The sequence below is a fragment of the Macrobrachium nipponense genome, chromosome 6, assembly GCF_015104395.2.
Source record: "Macrobrachium nipponense isolate FS-2020 chromosome 6, ASM1510439v2, whole genome shotgun sequence".
Taxonomy (NCBI): Eukaryota; Metazoa; Arthropoda; class Malacostraca; order Decapoda; family Palaemonidae; genus Macrobrachium; species Macrobrachium nipponense.
Window position 1 is genome coordinate 96,940,261 of NC_061108.1, and position 18,449 is coordinate 96,958,709.

The window sequence follows — 18,449 nt, forward strand, 5'->3', positions numbered from 1 at the left end:
ATTTCTTCACCACCGAATGGATGCCAGTCCGTTTCTACGGAAATTTTTCGAACCAACCATGAGAAGCCTTGAACTCTGGGGTTGCCGTTGATGTCCCCTCTCCGCCGTCATCTTCGGCTTGGGCAATCAAATTGCCGAAAATAGCGCTGGCCTTCTGGCAGATTGCCGTCTCGGTTATCGTATCGCCATCAATTTCTTTGTCCTCGATCCATACAAGAAGCAGCCTTTCCATTTCATTATGGACATGGCTCCTCTTGTTGGACAAAATAGTCACGCCCTTGGAAGGTGTAGCTGCTTTGATGGCTTCCTTCTGCTTAAGGATGGTGCCTATCGTCGACGGATTTCGGCCATATTCCTTAGCGATCACACTCCACTGCAAGCCAGCTTCATACATTTTTATTATCTCCATCTTTGTCTCCATAGAAAGCATTCTCTTCTTTCTGTGAACTTCAGCAACTTTCTTGGGACCCATGACTATATGTCCTCTACGTAATTAAGTTACGTATGTAGTACGTATACTAATTAGGTTCTCACAACATGATAAAGTATTATTATGTGACATAATAATAAAAATGCAAAACCTGTAAATAAAGTGTATATTAGTCTACAAGAAATATTATTACTGTAACGTAAAATGTGGAAGCTTACCTTTGGAGTGAGGCTATCTCTGAAAGTGGCGGCAGAGGAGGTGGAGGACAAAAAGCAGATACGTACACTTAACTTTACGAAACACATAAAAAAATGTCAGAAAAACAAACTAAGCTTTACAAAACTCATTAACAAAACTGTAACACTTAACTTTACGAAAATCTTAAAATAAAATTTATTTTGTCTTTTTTTTATTTTTACATTTCTTTTTACTTTTTTATACTTTACATAATTTCAATTTCTTCACCACCGAATGGATGCCAGTCCGTTTACGGAATTTTTCGAACCACCCATGAGAAGCCTTGAACTCTGGGGTTGCCGTTGATGTCCCCTCTCCGCCGTCATCTTCGGCTTGGGCAATCAAATCGCCGAAAATAGCGCTGGCCTTCTGGCAGATTGCCGTCTCGGTTATCGTATCGCCATCAATTTCTTTGTCCTCGATCCATACAAGAAGCAGCCTTTCCATTTCATTATGCACATGGCTCCTCTTGTTGGACAAAATAGTCACGCCCTTGGAAGGTGTAGCTGCTTTGATGGCTTCCTTCTGCTTAAGGATGGTGCCTATCGTCGACGGATTTCGGCCATATTCCTTAGCGATCACACTCCACTGCAAGCCAGCTTCATACATTTTTATTATCTCCATCTTTGTCTCCATAGAAAGCATTCTCTTCTTTCTGTGAACTTCAGCAACTTTCTTGGGACCCATGACTATATGTCCTCTACGTAATTAAGTTATGTATGTAGTACGTATACTAATTAGGTTCTCACAACATGATAAAGTAGCACAACGAAATCACTAACGAATTTACGATACTAAACGAAATTGTTGGACCGAACGAATGCCGCATGCGTACGATAAAGCTTCGGGTGTGGAGTGGCTGAGCGAAGGCACGCCACCACGTAAGGTGCATGATGGGAGGGATGCTGTCCAATAGGAGAGAAGGATCTCATGGCTTGGCTAGCATCAGGAACCAATGGGAGAGCAGGAGGATGGTGGCGAGTCTACTAGAACTAAGATGGAGTTTCAAAATTGTTATCGGGCGAATCTCAGACTTTCAGAAACCTTTCGTATCTTGAAAACTTTTCGTATGTATAGCAGTAAAATTTTTTGTGTCAGCTTTCGTATCTTGAGTTTTTCGTAAGTTGAGTCTTTCGTATCTCGAGGTACCACTGTATACCAAAATGATTACAATTTAGTGTAAAATAAAAAAAAAAAAAATTAACTCGTTAGCTTTAACTGTTTTGCTCACAGCGCGATTTGAATACGATTATATATGAAATTTAGTTTTTGCGCTATCATATATCGCATTATTTATATATGATAATGATATTTTTTTTCATTTCTGATGGCTGCATTCTAAACTTAAGGCAATGACAAAAAAAGGAGCCAAAAATGAACTCTTTAATCTTGAAAACTAAGCGCGCTTTGATTTTTTGAAAAAAATATTTTTTACGCTTTGGCGCTCACTCCGAGATCCGCCGTCATACGGGAGACAATTTTTATTATACCCCTTCGGCGGAAGAGGGTTATGTGAAAATGATATTTTAATGATAAAATAAGGTTTCACATAAACTTACCAAACAATTACATAATCAGAGCCCTCCCTCCTCCCCACAGATGGACGTTGCGGCTCAACGAATTGAAGTCTTAAGCTCAGCAGTACCAGGTATTCCCAAAAGTGGGCGGGATCTGTATCACCTACACAAACAATGGCAGTGCTGCTACCGCTGCCAGGAATTTGAATTTTTGACTGCCAGGTTAAGAAAGCTACAGCTAATGTAATTGTTTGGTAAGTAGGGGGAAAAACCAGCGACTACCAACCCTTATCACGGTGGACAGGTCTTATTCACTCGATATTTAAATGGTGAAATAAGAATACAATTACAACTCCAAGCATACCATTCAAAAGATTGAAGTTTTGTCAACATAATGTGATATATGAAAGCCCCATACAAAGTAAAATAAGCATGTGACGCTCTTCGTAAAATATGTTTTCAAGGCAGTTTTGAAATCCAATATGGCGGCTACCGTGGGATGTACAGATTCTGATCAGTGACAAAAATCATCTTTCCCAGCCTTCCCAGCAATCATTTGAACAATGTTAGCGTATGTATGTAATGTTTATTGATCTTACTCAAGATTGCAGTTGTAATCAGCACAATAAAACAACATTTGTTCCGACACGGCATACAAACCTTCGGTCCTTTTACAATAGGAAGGTACTAGCGGCAGCTGGATAGGTCGTAAGCTTTCGAACAAGGGTTTCGGTAGTTAACTGCTTGTCCGACAGGCGCGCGCGCGCGACTGGGAGGTAAACAAATCACTTTTGCTTTCGGCCTGCTGGCGTGTGGACGTGTATCATCGCTCTCTGCCCGCTTCATCGTCGTTGCTTTCGCATGGTTGTGTTTTTCTTTTTCTATTTATCTAGTGAAACTGAATTGTAAGTACAATCATTTCATATTTATTTCCATTGAATTCAATTGTGAATTAAAGGATCTTGGTTTCACCACGCCCTCCGATTACCCGAGTGCCGGGACTGAAGGGCGTAAGTGCGGGAATTCATTTTCCCAGAAATGATCCTCGTATTGTGTATGCTCGGTGCCGAGGGCGGGAGAGCGCTCGCTCCGAGCGTATATTTTGGTTGGAAATGTGTAGATGAAAATCGTAAGTAAGTGCTCTTTTCATTTATATATTTTTTTGACCTGTATGCTCGTTGCCGAGCGAATGCGCTCGGCACGAAAACTTATTCTGTATGGAAGTGGAATCGCAAGTACAGTATTCTTTTTCATTTTCATATATATTATTTTGATTGTAGCAATACTCATTTTGGATCAGTTTCCGAGCTTACCCGGAAATTGATCCTTTCCCCTTTTTATTTGAATGAAATGAAATCGCAAGTGCAGTTCTTTTTTATTTTCATATTTTATTGAGATTGCATTGTTTACTTGGATGAATGTTTCCGCTATTTCCCGGGAATTGATCCTTCCCCATTTTATTTGTATGAAGTGAAATCGCAAGCGCAGTATTCTTTTTCATTTTCATATATATTTTGATTGCATCAATTCATTATGGATCAAGGTTTCCATTCATAATCGGGAATGGATCCTTTTACCCTTGCGCTCGGTACCGAGGGCGCAAATGCCGCTCGATCCGAGCCCTTTTTATTCATTGTGAAGTGAATCGTAATGCAAGATTCTTTTTCATTTTATTCCTTTTATTATTGATTGCATCAATATTTATTTGGTTCAAGTTCCGCTCAGTCAGGGAATTGATCCTTATGCCCTTGCATTCGGGCCGAGGGCACGATTGCTCTCGGGCTCTTATTATTATTGTTGGGTACATGGGTGCTGTGCGGGGGTGGGGAACGAGAACCCCCCCCCCCCCCGCTCTGCTCCCACAGATGGCCCTTCCCCTTTGGGGGGGGGAGGTTATCTGCGTTCTTCTCCTCGCCCGATCCGTCGAGCGCGGGGGAGGGCGCTCGGTGCCCGATGTACAATTGTATTCGGGGTCTTCCACTCGTTCGGAGAGGGCTCACCCCCCCGCGCGAGGGGACTTCCCCCCCCACTAATCGCTACTACTGTTATTTCCGCAGGTGCTACTGCCACGAGGGTGGACCTTGGTGAGGTATGGGCGTCCTTCCATTTGCAGGGCGTGCTAGTGTCCAGGGGCTGCGGTTCTATGTCTGGGCCTACTGCGGTCACCCATGGAGTGGTGACACGCTCCAGGTGACGACGTCCCTCCTCACCTGGTGTACTCGCCTCACGTGGTAACAGTCTTGCCTACAGCCGCTGTGAAGTGCCGTTCGCCGTACCGAGAGGGGGGCGTGCCGCCGCCGCTCGTGGTTGCCGCGCTGCCGCGACCACACTTCCGCTGCCCTAGAGCTCGCCCCTGGACCTGCCGCCGGTACCAGGATGTTGCTGGCTGCTGCTCCACTTCCTGTGTTTCCGGTGCTGCCTGCCGTACCTGCCGATTCTGGGCTGACTGTCCATGCAGTTGCTGCGCTGGCTGTCCCTGCCGTTGCTGCGCTGGCTGTCCCTGCCGTTGCTGCGCTGGCTGTCCCTACCGATGCTGTGCTTGCTGTTCCTGAGATGCCCATACCTGCTAGACGTCGTTCCCTCCTGTTCGTGGTGGTACTACCCCAGACTTTGGTCTGTCTGTACAGGTGCGTCCGGGCCCTGTGGCTTCGGCTACAGCAGCCCCGGCTCCGCCCTGGATAGCAGATCTTACGTCTGTCCTGAGGAAGCTGACGAAGAAGAGGAGGAAGGTGTCGTCGTCGTCGTCTTCATCTTCTTCATCGTCGTCGGCTGCCGCCTCTTCCCCTTCGACTTCTAAGGCTTCACAGCCGAGGAAGAAGAAGGTTGCCTCCTCCCTCCTAAGAAGTCTCCCTCGGGAGCTTCTCGGGACCCGTCTCACCTCGGTGGGACGGGAGGGTTCCTTCCGCTGGTCCTCCTGCTCCTTCGGGAGCGGGCCCGTCTCTTCTTCCGCAAGGAAGAAGACTACGGGGACCAGAGGGGTACCGGCTAACACCGGTACTTCTCTCGCCTGGTGTCAGTGGTTCTGCCACTGCATCAGGGTCCGTCTCGGCCTCTCGTTCGCGGGAGGTACCGAGTGTACGGTCGCCTAACAGCGACCGTGCAGCCAGGAACCAGACCTCTGAGTCCGCTCAGCGTCAGGTTCACGGCACGGGGCGGAAGACTGGTGACAGCCGCTCACGCGACTCTCACCAGACCAGCTCTCACTCTCGCGGCGACCAGCTGGCTACCCGGGGACGTGACGGTCCACGACCGGCCACGGGCTGAGGCTGGGAAGAGGTCCTCCCGTTCGCCGGTGCCAGCCACGTGACGTGCCGTGAGGACAAGCACCGGTCTCACTGTGACAGTGGAGCCTGCAGGTCGCCTGACCGTCGCTCTCACAGAGAGCGATCGGGTACGGCAACCAGCACCAGCTCTTCTGACACTCGAGATCGGGGCCGCTGTGCTCAGTCCAGCCGTTCTCCACAGCGAGACGGTTCGACCAGGCCGGCAGCTCGATCGCCACCGCGGGTTGACGATCGCCTGCAGCCCTCCAAGCCTGCTGGTTCTGCCAGCGAGCGAGGAGGGAGCGTCAGGTCTGCCTCTCCCCTACCTTCAACCTCCTCGGGTTACACCGGGAGGAGCGAGGTATTGAGGAGTGATCGTGAGGGGTGCGCCCCTCATGATCCCACCACGACGCCCTACGTGCCAGGCACGGTTCTTGGACCGGCCAGGACGTATGCGCAAGTGGATGGAGAAGACCGAGAGGGCTGTCGCTGTTCCCCCTTCTTAGGAGGAAGGTTCTCGGAATATGCTCTTGTTCGAAGGGCTTAACGGTCCTACTCTGCAAGATGCTGTGACTTCCGAGATCCAGAGGAACTTTGCCAAGGTTATGGCGCTGATTCGTCAGCACAACGACCTCGGGGAAGGATCGCCGCTCCCACCAGCAGAGCCACGTCTCGGCTCGAGTCGTTTTGGGGCCCGAGAGGGAACCCAAATCGACGGTGGGTCTGCCGCGATCGGAGCTTGCCAACTGTGTTGAACCAGGTAGTCTCTCGTCTCCGGACAAGAAGGCGCTCTCAGTTCTGGCCGGTCGAACAAGCTACTTCACCTCCTCTACTGCGACAGAGGCGTTTCTACGTGTCTTCGGACACCGTATTTGAATACCCCTTCGGTCCTCCTGAGGTTTCGACCTCGACGAGGACTGGAATGAGTCGGAGGACGGTATCGGCTCTCTCCTGTCAGGTGTCGATCAGCCCACCCAGACGACGTTCACAGTGGCGGCAGACCCTTACCTACAGTATGAGTTCGTAACCCTCCTCGGGAAAACGTTTTCTCCTGACGATACGTTTTCCCAGGCTCTGAGAGGCCATCGCCGTAAGGCGATGGCTGCTCCTTTTCTTCTCCAACTGCTAGTTCCGCTGGGAAGGCGAGCCAGTATCCAATTCCTCCCCCATTCCCTCTCTCCTTACGGCTACGAGGGAAAGGGGAGGGATCCTACAGATATTTCTCTGTAAGATCCCAACGTTAGGGGCTGCGCCACCGGGGGGACCTTCGGGTCCTACCTGACGTAAGCCCCGGTCGTTGAGGAGGGATCCTGCCCTTTCTCGATTTCTACGGGAATCGGGAGGACCACCAGCCGATATCGTTTGACGAATTCGGTGGGGGTTTCGCAGAGTGCTTAGAATTCTACGGAAGTTTCTAGCGCACTCAGAGTGTTCGAGTTTTTTACGATCTCCAAACACTTAGGCGAGACCACGGTCCAAAGTGAGCGAGAATCCCCGATAATTGTTACACGATAATCGGGAACCTCGCTTATGCTCGAATTCCTGTAATTTCTAGCATTTGGAAGAAGACTGCTGCTGAAAGAAGAGTATCTCACAGTAGGCGATTAACCTGGAATAGAGAAGACGGACGGGAACTTCCAGTTTGGCTTGAACTATCGTCTTCGGTATTCTGTTCACCATTGAAGCTTTCCTTTGGGAAAGACTTCTCCTTCACTCTCTTGACTAGAGAACGAAGGCGGTCGATCTCCAATCCTTATTCTCATTCCTCGAGAGGAAAAAGAATTTAGGATGGAGGTCGTGGTACAGACCTACAAATATACTACGTATATTACCCTCGCCGACATGATTCTTTTAACAGTTGAATTGTCCCGGGGGTAGGCGCATACCGTAGTTAACTCTACGGTTTGTGACCGAGACGAATTGTATCTTAATTGAACTGCAACTCGGGGTTGCCTGCAACCTCCCAGCAGTTATCAGTTTCGATTTTAGATACTTGGTATTGTCATGACAACACCAAATCAGCTTTTGTATTTACCGAAATCCGTTTCGGTTAAATATAATTGCTCGAGCGTATTATTTATGCTCGATGGTTCTAGCCGAACGCATTTCTTCGTGGAATAATGGATTACCTGGCAACTCAGGATGACGAGTCACCGAGAGCTACTGCGTATTGAACTGCCTGATAGCGGCTCAGTATCAGCTAGGTCTCGGAGATGCACGGTCGGTTACGTCTCTCTCTCCCCTGGTTTGATTGACTACCGAACCGTATCTCTGCCCAACAATCATGGACTTAGGTCTCTGATTAACGGGGATTCTCGCAATAATGAAGGACCATCTACTGCTGTGATGCTCGATTTCATCGCCTTCGACATTGCGAGAATGTTCAACAGAGATATCTCTTGGACTCTTTCATCTTTCTGTTTACCGCACGGTAACAGAAGTCTGTACTAGTCTCCCGCTGCATCGCACCGCGATAATGCGAATGATTTTTGCAGACATCTGAGTTTGTCTTCAAAATATCTCGTATTCGTAGGTGTGCAATTATTCATTGCTCGCCCCGAATTAACAGATATGTCAGAAGACATCGCCTACTCTCCGACCTGACAGCTCTACTTCCAAATGTTCAGCCCATGAGAAGCAGTTCTTCAGGCAGTATTTCCCTGTCTTCATTACTGAAAAGCGCTCCGCTTTTATTGCAACTACGATCCTCACCGGACAGCAATGAATAGCGGTTAGCGTTCTCAGTCTTTGTAGCACAGGTTCAGAATCTTGAGAATCCTTCTCTCGGTTCAGCTGTGAAGACGTAGGTTGCATTTTCTGTACACCTTCGTCTTCAACGAGACATAGTGTTGTTTCTCCTTAGCCAAGAATCAACTATACTATGAGATATCTTGCCATCAGGGACCTCGGTCTCTAGAAGGCAATTGACTTTCGCCTGTTGGGCACATGCCTTAAGAGAGTCATCACCTTGCCTTCTGGCATCGGTGACGAACAAATTATTTGTTTAGTCTCTTGGCATCATAACCCTTTTAAGGCGAAGGTCCACGTGACTTGCTCGGGTGCTTGGACAACTTGCCTCCTACCGAACGCAGTCAGTCGGCAGCTGTCAGAGCGCCAAGTCTGTTACAAACTCGCTGTGGACTTAGTTCGGTTGTTCCATAACAGTCTTTTCTTCGTCCTAACGGCTGTCACAGTACCCATACCATCGACACCCACCATTGAGTGTCGGTGTCCTATCCACTACCGAGAAGAACAACTTCGCTGCAGAGGATAGACCAGTATGGGTACAGGACATCACCGAAGTCGAGAAGAGGGATAGGTCATACGACCATTCCCTTCTTTTCCTCTGAGGTAATGGCATGACTTTTCCTGCGAAGTCAAGCATCCAGGGGATGGGGATTCGTGACGCTCGATTTCGTACCGAATTCGTAGCGAAGACTCTGAACCCTTCGGTTCCTGACGATCGGTTAGAGTCCTTCACAATCCCCTCCCTTATGGACTTCACCGCCTTCGATGCGAAGGAGATGCTGCTTTGTCCTGTGAAAGCGCGACCGCGTGCTTTCTGAAGAAACTCGACATCCCAGGCTGAGTGTTGAAGACTCTTCGTCAGCACCAAGATGACCCTCGAGTTACACAAGAACTTCTCCGTGGCGCAGGTACTGAAGGCAGGGGTCTGGTACAACCAGACCACTGGCACCTCCTTCTACCTTTTGGATATTGCCCACAGGTCCTTGGATCGTTTTCCTTGGGACCCGTGGTGGCTGCTCAACACGTTGTGTAGCTAACCCAGACCCTAGCAGGCTGAACAGCATCGAGTCCTGGTGTGACTGTAAGAATAGATATGTGAATGAGAGAGTGACTGGCTTCTCTTCATATCTTTTTCTCCCCCTCTACCTGTGGGTAGATGGGATACGGTCATCACCTTGCTGGATAAGGACGAGATGCCGGTGAGCTACTCGACAGAGCCCCATCCTATCCCTTTCACTAGGGATGGGAGCGAATATCCACCACTTCCTCCTACAAGGGGGGGGAAGTGGATGCCAACAAGAGACAAACCATAACTTTATGTTGCCTCTTGCAAATAGGAACTTGTTCTTGTTTGCTGGTACGAAGAGATACGCTTGCCTCTCTCTTAGTACTCGTCCAGAGGTCTGACCATTGATCCTGGCGGTGCACACCCCGATCAATCGGACAGAGGCTTGGATCCCTCCCTCGCTCTTACGACCAGGGAGGCATTCCAAGGTTGGGCGAACACCAGTCTGTTCACAAAAGACTCAGATTCCTCCCACCAAGAAGTGAGTCTTCCTATTGTAAAAGGACCGAAGGTTTGTATGCCGTGTCGGAACAAATGACAATTTGTCCAAAATTGCATTTTTCCTAACTATACAAACCTGAGGTCCTTTTACACATAGTCCCACCTCATGCCACCCCTCACTCTGCAGTTTTTGCTTGGGCCAAAAGCAAAAGTGATTTGTTTACCTCCCAGTCGCGCGCGCGCGCCTGTCGGACAAGCAGTTAACTACCGAACCCCTTGTTCGAAAGCTTACGACCTATCCAGCTGCCGCTAGTACCTTCCTATTGTAAAAGGACCTCAGGTTTGTATAGTTAGGAAAAATGCAATTTTGGACAAATTGTCATTTTGTTGCCTATATTACTGAAAGTATGAAACTTTTTATTCCCGGGGTCATGGTTTGAACTGAATTCATTCTTACCTTGTAATCGGTGGTTTTTATCCTTACTGGCATCATAACTGAAACTCCACAGTGCTTATTTGATTGTTATTATACACATTTTGGTCTCAGTTCACTCCACATTGCACTTTAAACAAGTTGCTGTTCCTGGTTCCTAAGCACGCGCCACAAACACAGTTACGAACAGCAGACGACGAAACTGCAAAGTTTTATTCCCTAAATTGTTTACTTTACTCGTTATTTAGTTCAAATTTACTTTATTTAAAAATTTTAATTTAATTTATGTATATTATCCCTTTTTTGCAACCAAATTACCCCTAAAAATTACAGATATTTCTAAAGTAGATACAATCAAATGTTTCTAACGTTTTCGTACATCTGGCTGCCGAAAACCATAGAGGAATGACTACGGATAAATGAATTATACAGTGGTCCCCCCGTATTCGTGGGGGATGCGTACCAGACCCCCCCGTGAATAGTTAGAACCCGCGAATGTTTGGAACCCCTATAAAAACGTTAAAAACAGCCTAGTATTTTGTTAGTTAAAATAATAGTTGTATCACAAAAAGTGCATTTTATGATGAAATTGATAAAAAAAAAACAAGGAATTTGTGGATATTTCTCATAGAAAAATACCGCGAATGCGCAAATTTTCCGCGAATAATGTAGGGAAACGTTCCTGAAAGAAATCCGCGAATGTGATAGTCCGCGAATCCGGAGAACGCGAATACGGGGGGCCCTTTTTTGCTTTTTTGTTTTTGCTAGCAGTTTTCATTGATTTCAGTCTATATTAGTATTTTGAATTTCTTTAATAACCGTATGCCAGAAATAAATGTAACCTTTAATGTTTGCATGCTAAGAATGGCAAAATCATCGTTGCCACATTAGTGGAGGCTTCACACATATGCCGTTTCATTATTATAAACTGTTTCCATGAATTCTAGTTGTCATAGTAATGCAATAATGATAAAATTGCTTTAATATTTATGTATATATACTTCCAATACATAGCCTAATTTTACCAATTTCAACGTTTTGTGTGTAGCCTTATACCCAGTTTGGAGGGTGAACACATGCCGAATGGCAACACAGAGAGAGAGAGAGAGAGAGAGAGAGAGAGAGAGAGAGAGAGAGAGAGAGAGAGAGAGAGAGAGGAAGGCGAAGAAACGAAGGAAAGGGGTGGCGGTGGAGGGGGGGAGAGGGTAGGTGGAGTTTTTTATGTGTGTTCGTATCCATTTCTGCATAATGGAGTTTTTGTCTCTTGGTACAAGGACAAGTGTCGTTATTCTTTACGATTAGTGATTCACGATACCCTAATAAATTACGGCACTGGGTGTAATGCACTATAGCAAAATCTCGTTCTGATACAAGTGTTCGTTACAGAAATAGGTATTGCCCAAAAACATGCTTGCACTGTCTCTGAAACCCATAGTAGGTATGCTGCTTAGTTGTCAATCAAGTTTTTTGTAATAAGTATTTTTTACAAGCTAGCTATTGAATAAATTTGTATTTTTATCAATCAGAACATATGCCCCTCAGTGCTAACTTTCCTCTTTTAACGACTTTCTGGTCATTGCAAATTCGGCCCCATAATTTCTTATGGTGCGAAAACAGACAGAGGCCCAGGGACCGAAAACTATTGCGTCACACTACGGCGATAATCCGGCAGTAAAACATCTTCATATATCCAAAAAGTAAATAATAAAGATATATACGTATGCGCATTACGATTATACCAATTACATGGAGAGCTGATATCTGCATGAATAACTGGTAAACTGTTCTGCAAGAAAGTTACGTAAAGCAATTGTTTACAATAGGTACGAAAGTCAAGATGTCGTGATGTCATAATACAGGACTTAAAAGAACGTTCTAATTCCAAAAAATAATTACTTAAATTTGAGTCAGAATCGAGTTACTTTTTCAATAACGAATATTTTTAAATTAATCATCATAAATATGTAAAATATTGATGTTTTACTATTTATTAAAAAAATTATCGGAGTGCACTGTTCGTCGTCGTCTTCTACCAAAACAGTTGTTTACTCGGTGAGGGAAAGTTTTCCGATTGTTGTGATGAAAGTGTCCCAGCGTCTGTGGGTACAAGTGGTGTGCGGATTTATCACAGGAAATGGTTAGTTTATTGACACAAGCGACTCCATAAACATCGAGATGGCGTCAATCTTCTAAATATTTCGAGTTGTAAGTAAAAATGTTTTGAACGCGTTTTTTGGAGATTTGCAAACTATGTTTTTTAGAAACCCTTTTTCACTACCCTCTGTTTAAATCTTAAAATTTGGCCTTAATTTCTAACTTTGGAGAAAATACTTACTTCGAAAGGAGAGTAGAGGTCTTTAGCTCAGTTTCTCACCAACAAGAAGTCGCGACTGATGCCCATCTCTGATGTCAGGACGCGTTATAATGTACTTTTTTTGGGATTGTTCACGCTGATCGTACATGGTCCACTCTGTACCCTGCGGTTTTTTACCCTATATATGAAACCTTATTTTATCATTAAAATATCATTTTCATACATTCAACTTCCCTGTCAGATATATACTTAGCTATAGTCTCCGATGTCCATAGCTAAGTATATATCTGCCAGGTAAGTATGTATGAAACTTTATTGTATCATAACAATATCATTTTTATACACAAAACTGCACTGCAGCTACCATACTAAATACATTGGTACATGGCAGTATGATGTCATGTCACAGCCCCCTTGATCATGTAAGCATGTCTTGAATACAGCCTTGGGGACTCTCATTTTTTGTGGTTTGGTATTCTTAAATATAGTATGAAGGTATATATATATGTGTATTTGTTACTGAAAAGACTCCAAAATTGTTGAATTTTTTAGTTGTTTTGTATCTCTTATGTGATGATGTTATGGTAGGGAGCCTGGGTTGTTTTTTAAGGTGGTTAATTCAAGTCCTTTTTGTACGTAAGTTTTGCTTTGGAACCAGTTACTGATGATATGACAGGTATACCTGTAGGAGGTGGTTCTCATCGCCTATTGTAAGGGTTTTTATTAGCAGGTGGTCCCACCTTTTCACTAGCATAAATTGTAGTTTGAGTTGATTTACAAGCTTAGATGTTTTTATGAAACACATGTGGCTTTAAAACCCAAATAATAATTTTTTTTTTTAATATAAACGCCCCATTTACTTTAAATGTCTTGCCTACCATTTTTGTTGTTGATTGTTCAGTTATACATAAGACTACACAAGAAGTGAAGTGCATATCTCCCTGGAACAGAAAAACTATGGGGCCCAATATTAGGTTGTGGCAATCCAGCCAAGAGGCAATATTGTTTTGGTTTAGGGATGATGTCTTGTGTTTGTGGAGACCTTGAATTTTAGCGAATGTAAATTCTTGGCTAGTAATGGTAAGATTAGCTTTGTTTTTAGAATAACTATTTATAAGATAAATGAATCTCAAAGCTTTTAGATACAGTTATTTGGTAGAATTTATATTCATTTTAATTTTAGATCAAACTGTGCTTCCTGGCCTTCACATCCGAATGAATCTTCAGACAGGCCTCAAAGAGGCCAAGCTTATGGATGGGGATGATGGCACAAATTATTTTAAGGCTCTGGAGAATTTAAGAAATGCTGGAGACACTGGAATTGGGCAAGCAGTCATACCTTCACCAAGTGAGGAACAAGAAAACTTGAGTAGTGGAAGTCCAGAGAGCGCTGAAAGAGAAGAGATGCTGAGAAAAAACATAATAGAAGCTCTCAAGAATATTAAAAGTGATGATGGTAAAACTCCTGAGGTAATATTTAATATTTTGGCCACTACAACTTACTGTCTGCAAAATGTACAGTATTCTGTTTTTGTGAAATTGAATGTCACTGCTGTGCTAATGACACCTCTACACTTTTTTTTCCAGAAAGTTATTCCCATTTTTAAACGATTGCCTCATTATTGGCAAATGAAACAACCCCACTTTTTGGCTCTTCACTCAATTTTTGGCTAGCACAGCACTCTGTAGATGTTACTAAAGGTCTTTCATAGCTGCCATTCAGCCCCCAGCTACTATTCTCTTATGCTTTACTTTACATATATTCTCTTTGGCCTCTTCCAACCTAACTTTTCATTTCCTTAACTATAGTTTGGACCAATTTTCACCTCTTATTTAAGAATAAATACTTTGGTTGAGTCAGAAAATTATAGAAATTTGACACATTGATCTTGGTAAGCTAATTTGTATAATTTGTACTAAATCAATACTTTCCTAAATTTTTCTTAGGTTTATTGTGTACTGACCTTTTAACTTTACTGTCTTAATTAGCAAAGACCATAGCTATGAATTTTTTATGTTCTTTTTGGTCGCAGAATAATATTTAAGCTTTATTATATTTAAAATTATAAATTTAAAATTGTTTGGTAAAAATTATTTCACATAAAGTGACTTACCAAGCAATTACATAACTGAAAGCTTCCTACCACAGCAGTCAAAAATTCAAATTTTGGCAGCAGCAATGCCATTGTTAGTGTAGGTGAACGGGGGCCTGCCCACTTTTGGGAACACCTGGTACTGCTGAGCAAACAACCAACAATTCGTTTTTTCATGCGCGAACAAACCCTCGGTCTTAACAATAGGATAATTTCTACCGCCTAGCTGAATCCGGTTAAAAAGCAGATGAAAGCAAGGAATCTTGTGATATCTGGCAACGCATGTATAGATCGGGTGAAGAGTGGTCAAACACCTCTTATCTACGCCAGTCTTTTCTTAACCGCCTGGACGAGAGTTGGGTTTTTCCTCTCTTGGCCTTTTCCGGTTCTTGCCCGTTTCGTTTCCTTTAGTGTGTGTGTGATTGTGTGTTTTTACCTGGTATTATGGCTGCTTCTGCTCCTTCTTGACGTCAGCGTTTGTGCCCTAGAGTTCCTGGGTTCCTGTGTTCTCGTTTTTTGGCTTCATCAGCGACAGGCCCTCACATCACATGCAGTAGGTGTCGTTCAAATTTTTGTACGATTAAGAATCCTTGTACGGAATGCCGGGCATGGCCTATGGAGCAGTGTAGGAAGTTTTATGGTAAGAGGGAACATCGGAGAGTTTCCACTCTTCCTATTTGAGAGGGCTTAACTCCTATTCCCGATGTTTCATCTTCTGCAGTAGTCAACCCCCATGGTAGCGTTGTCCCTGCATCTCCTTCCTTTTCTTCCATTGATTCGTCGATGAAATTATTGGGAGGTCGCCAGGGTATTTTTTTCTCTTCTCTTCCAGAGTCGGAGGCGTCCAAAATGGCGGCGATTTGGAAGAAGCTTGGGCTGGGGGTACCCCTTCCCGGTCCAGCCAGGCCATCCCCCCTCCTCCCGGCCTCGTCTCAGCGGGTGGGAGCAGTCGGCCATCTTGTATTGCTCCGCCGGTGTCTGCCGTCGCCTTGCATCAGAGTGACGCTGCGGCATCAGCCCCATTGTTGACGTCACGGGGCCCATCTTTGTGTATTCCTCTGCCAGTGGCATCTCTTTCCTCCTCTCACAGAGGTGAAGCCGTGATGTCACCACCACTTGTGACGTCACTCTCATCGATGACATATTTCCCAGTCGCCTCCTCTGATCCGCCTCACTTAGCCAAGACATTATCACTGCCGCCCAGTTCACAACATCTCCCTTCCTTGTCTTCGGAGCCTTCTCTGGCACATCAGTCCGAGGTCATATGCCAAGCAGTGCTTCAGAGGCTGGACTCTGTATTGGATGTGAAGTTGTCTGCCTTATCGGTTGGGAGGACTGGTAAGAAACACGTTGCTTCGTCCCCGCCTTCTGAGAAGAGTGCGCATAAGAAGCTAGTGCTGTCTTCCTCTCCCTCTTCCCCTGTACGCCTCGTTGGCGTATTAAGCGTTGGAAGGCTAAGGACTTTGCCCTTCCTTCGCCGCCGAGGGAGGAACAGCGCGGACGTGTTCCCGAGAGTGCTGTGGTTTCGGGCAGTGTTAGAGATTTGTGTTCTGCAGGGGTTGCTTCGCCGCCGAATCTCGAAAGTGCAACCACCCCACCCACCCCCTTCCGTCCTTGCACATCGCAAGCGTGGTGCAACTTCCCCTGTCCGTGCACGTGATGGTAGTGCTCCTTCTTCTCCAAGGCCTATTCGTTGCCGTAAAGATCTGAAGGTGCCTGTCAAGAGGTCGAAGGTAGTGAGCACGGAGGTGGTGCAGTCGGAGTGTTTGCCTGCCTCTCTTAACTGGTGCTTCCAAGACTTCCACTATAAGGGATTCTCCCTCAATTTCGAGTGCAAGTTTCCCCCCCCATCTCACATACGTACGGCCGCCACGCCCGTGTCTGTTCATGGACGTCTGGCATCACCTGTTGAGGAAAGTGATGTGCCTAGTGTTATAGTGGGTCCGTCTTGGAGGCTGACACTTGGACCCAGCCCAGATAGGTTAGTAGGGGTGTCAGACTGTTTGGCTACTAACCCTTCTGTGAATTTTGGTGAAGAAGGCGCGTTAGAAGAGCCTACACATCCTTCTCGTCGTCGGTCACCGATGCCAGAGCAGGGGGAGGGGGGCACGCAGGAGTTTCTGTCTTCCTTTTCGGAAGTTGTTGATCTCGTTCGTGGGTTCAACAATTTGGAAAGTAGGACTCAGGCTCGGTCGTCTTACACTCTTTCTTGCTTGGAAGCCTTGGTGGGAGCTACTCAGGACCCCAAATCATCTCTTCAGCTGCCGTTGTCGGGACACGTTCAGTCGGTCTTGCAGAAAGTTAACACCTGTTTCTGACCGGGACGGTTCACATCGCTCTAGAGGCACTACCAAACTACTACCCCCACCTCTCACAAGACTAGGAAGTACTATGCTACGAACTGTGCTTTTTTGTTGTCATGCCACCTTAACCCAGACATCATTCGCCTGAAGCTGGGTTTGACTTTGGAACAGGTGAGGTCAGTGGCTCCGTCCTTGTCTCCGCAAGATGCCTTAGCTTTGGAATCTACGGCGGCCTCCATGTTGCAGATGGTTTCTTGGCTGGACCTCTGGTCTGTAGTTATTGCCAAGATAGCTTCTGACAGGTTCCCGGAAGGGTTGGTGAGTGCCGCCTCACTTGCCAGTCTTTTGCAGTCTGGGGCAAGGCGTTTTCTTATTTGGCTCACCTCAGTGACAATTTATGGGCTAATCTTCTTCTGGTTAGGAGGGACGCGGCTTTGTCTAGGATGGAGAGGTCGCTCGACACCGAGTCTTTGCTAATTCACTTTAGTATTTTCTTTAATGAATTGATATTATTGCTGTTTACATTAATGTTGATATTTGAAAATCATTAAATCATTTATCATCCAAAAAAACGTACATTTCTGTAAGAGAGAGAGGGAGAGATTTTCGTAGTATTTGTAAAATACTTTCACTTATGATTTTTGTAATCACAGTTGTTATTATTATTATTATTATTATATTATTATTATTATTATTATTATTATTATTATTATTATTATTATTATTATTATTAGTATTATTAGTATTATTATCATTATTATTATTACTACTATTATCATTTGAAAATATTAATAAACATATTATACATAGTGTACCATAAAAATCTCTCATCTCAGAAGAGAGAGAGAGAGAGAGAGAGAGAGAGAGAGAGAGAGAGAGAGAGAGAGAGAGAGAGAGAGAGAGAGAGAGAGACCTGGAGTTCGAAAGAAAGATGCGTGAAGACTGGGATCTCCTTCATTCTTACATAATTTTTAAAATTTATACACTAAAATCTTAGTAATTCAATGTAGTATTTTCTTTCTTGAAGTAATTGCTCTTTACATTAATAAGGGATTTTGACGTAAGGAAAAATCTATTTCTGGGCGATTGGCTCGTGTCGCCAGCGAAATATCCTTTAATCTATTATTTCTAGGGTAAATGTACTAACACATACCAGAGAATAAATAAATAAAGAAAAGGGTCAGTATAACTGACTCGCTCACCCTCCAAGAGGGTGTCGGTATGAACACTATGGCGAGTGAGACCACTACCACGAGCCAAATGCCAATAGAATTCTCCCACTACAAAATCCCCCAAGAGGAGAGCCGACCCACAGAGTGGGCAGCACTTACTACTACTACTCTATCCCATGCCTGCCGACTGCTGCGCCTCTGGTGGCCATCTGAAAGTTAGCAGACAATCTTGGCGATGGGATGGGTAGGGCGGGATTTCGCTGGCGACACGAGCCAATCGCCCAGAAATAGATTTTTCCTTACGTCAAAATCCCTTTTCTGGGCTCAGCTCGTGTCGCTGCGCGAAATCGTACCAGAGAAATAGCACAAGATTGTAAACAAAATCAACAAAATACAAAGAGGTCTCAAATAAAAGATAAAATAAAAGTAAAA

The 18,449-nt window shown here is 45.0% G+C and overlaps 1 protein-coding gene across 4 annotated transcripts in view; it reads left to right on the plus strand.

Annotated features, from left to right (window-relative positions):
- LOC135216410 (nucleotide exchange factor SIL1-like) overlaps nt 1-18,449 on the plus strand; it is a 131,872-nt gene that overhangs the window by 43,416 nt on the left and 70,007 nt on the right. For all 4 annotated transcript variants that reach the window (XM_064251700.1, XM_064251703.1, XM_064251699.1 and 1 more), the window contains one exon: nt 13,633-13,919. In XM_064251700.1, coding sequence (XP_064107770.1) covers nt 13,633-13,919 — 287 coding nt within the window. The remainder of the gene's footprint in view (nt 1-13,632; nt 13,920-18,449) is intronic.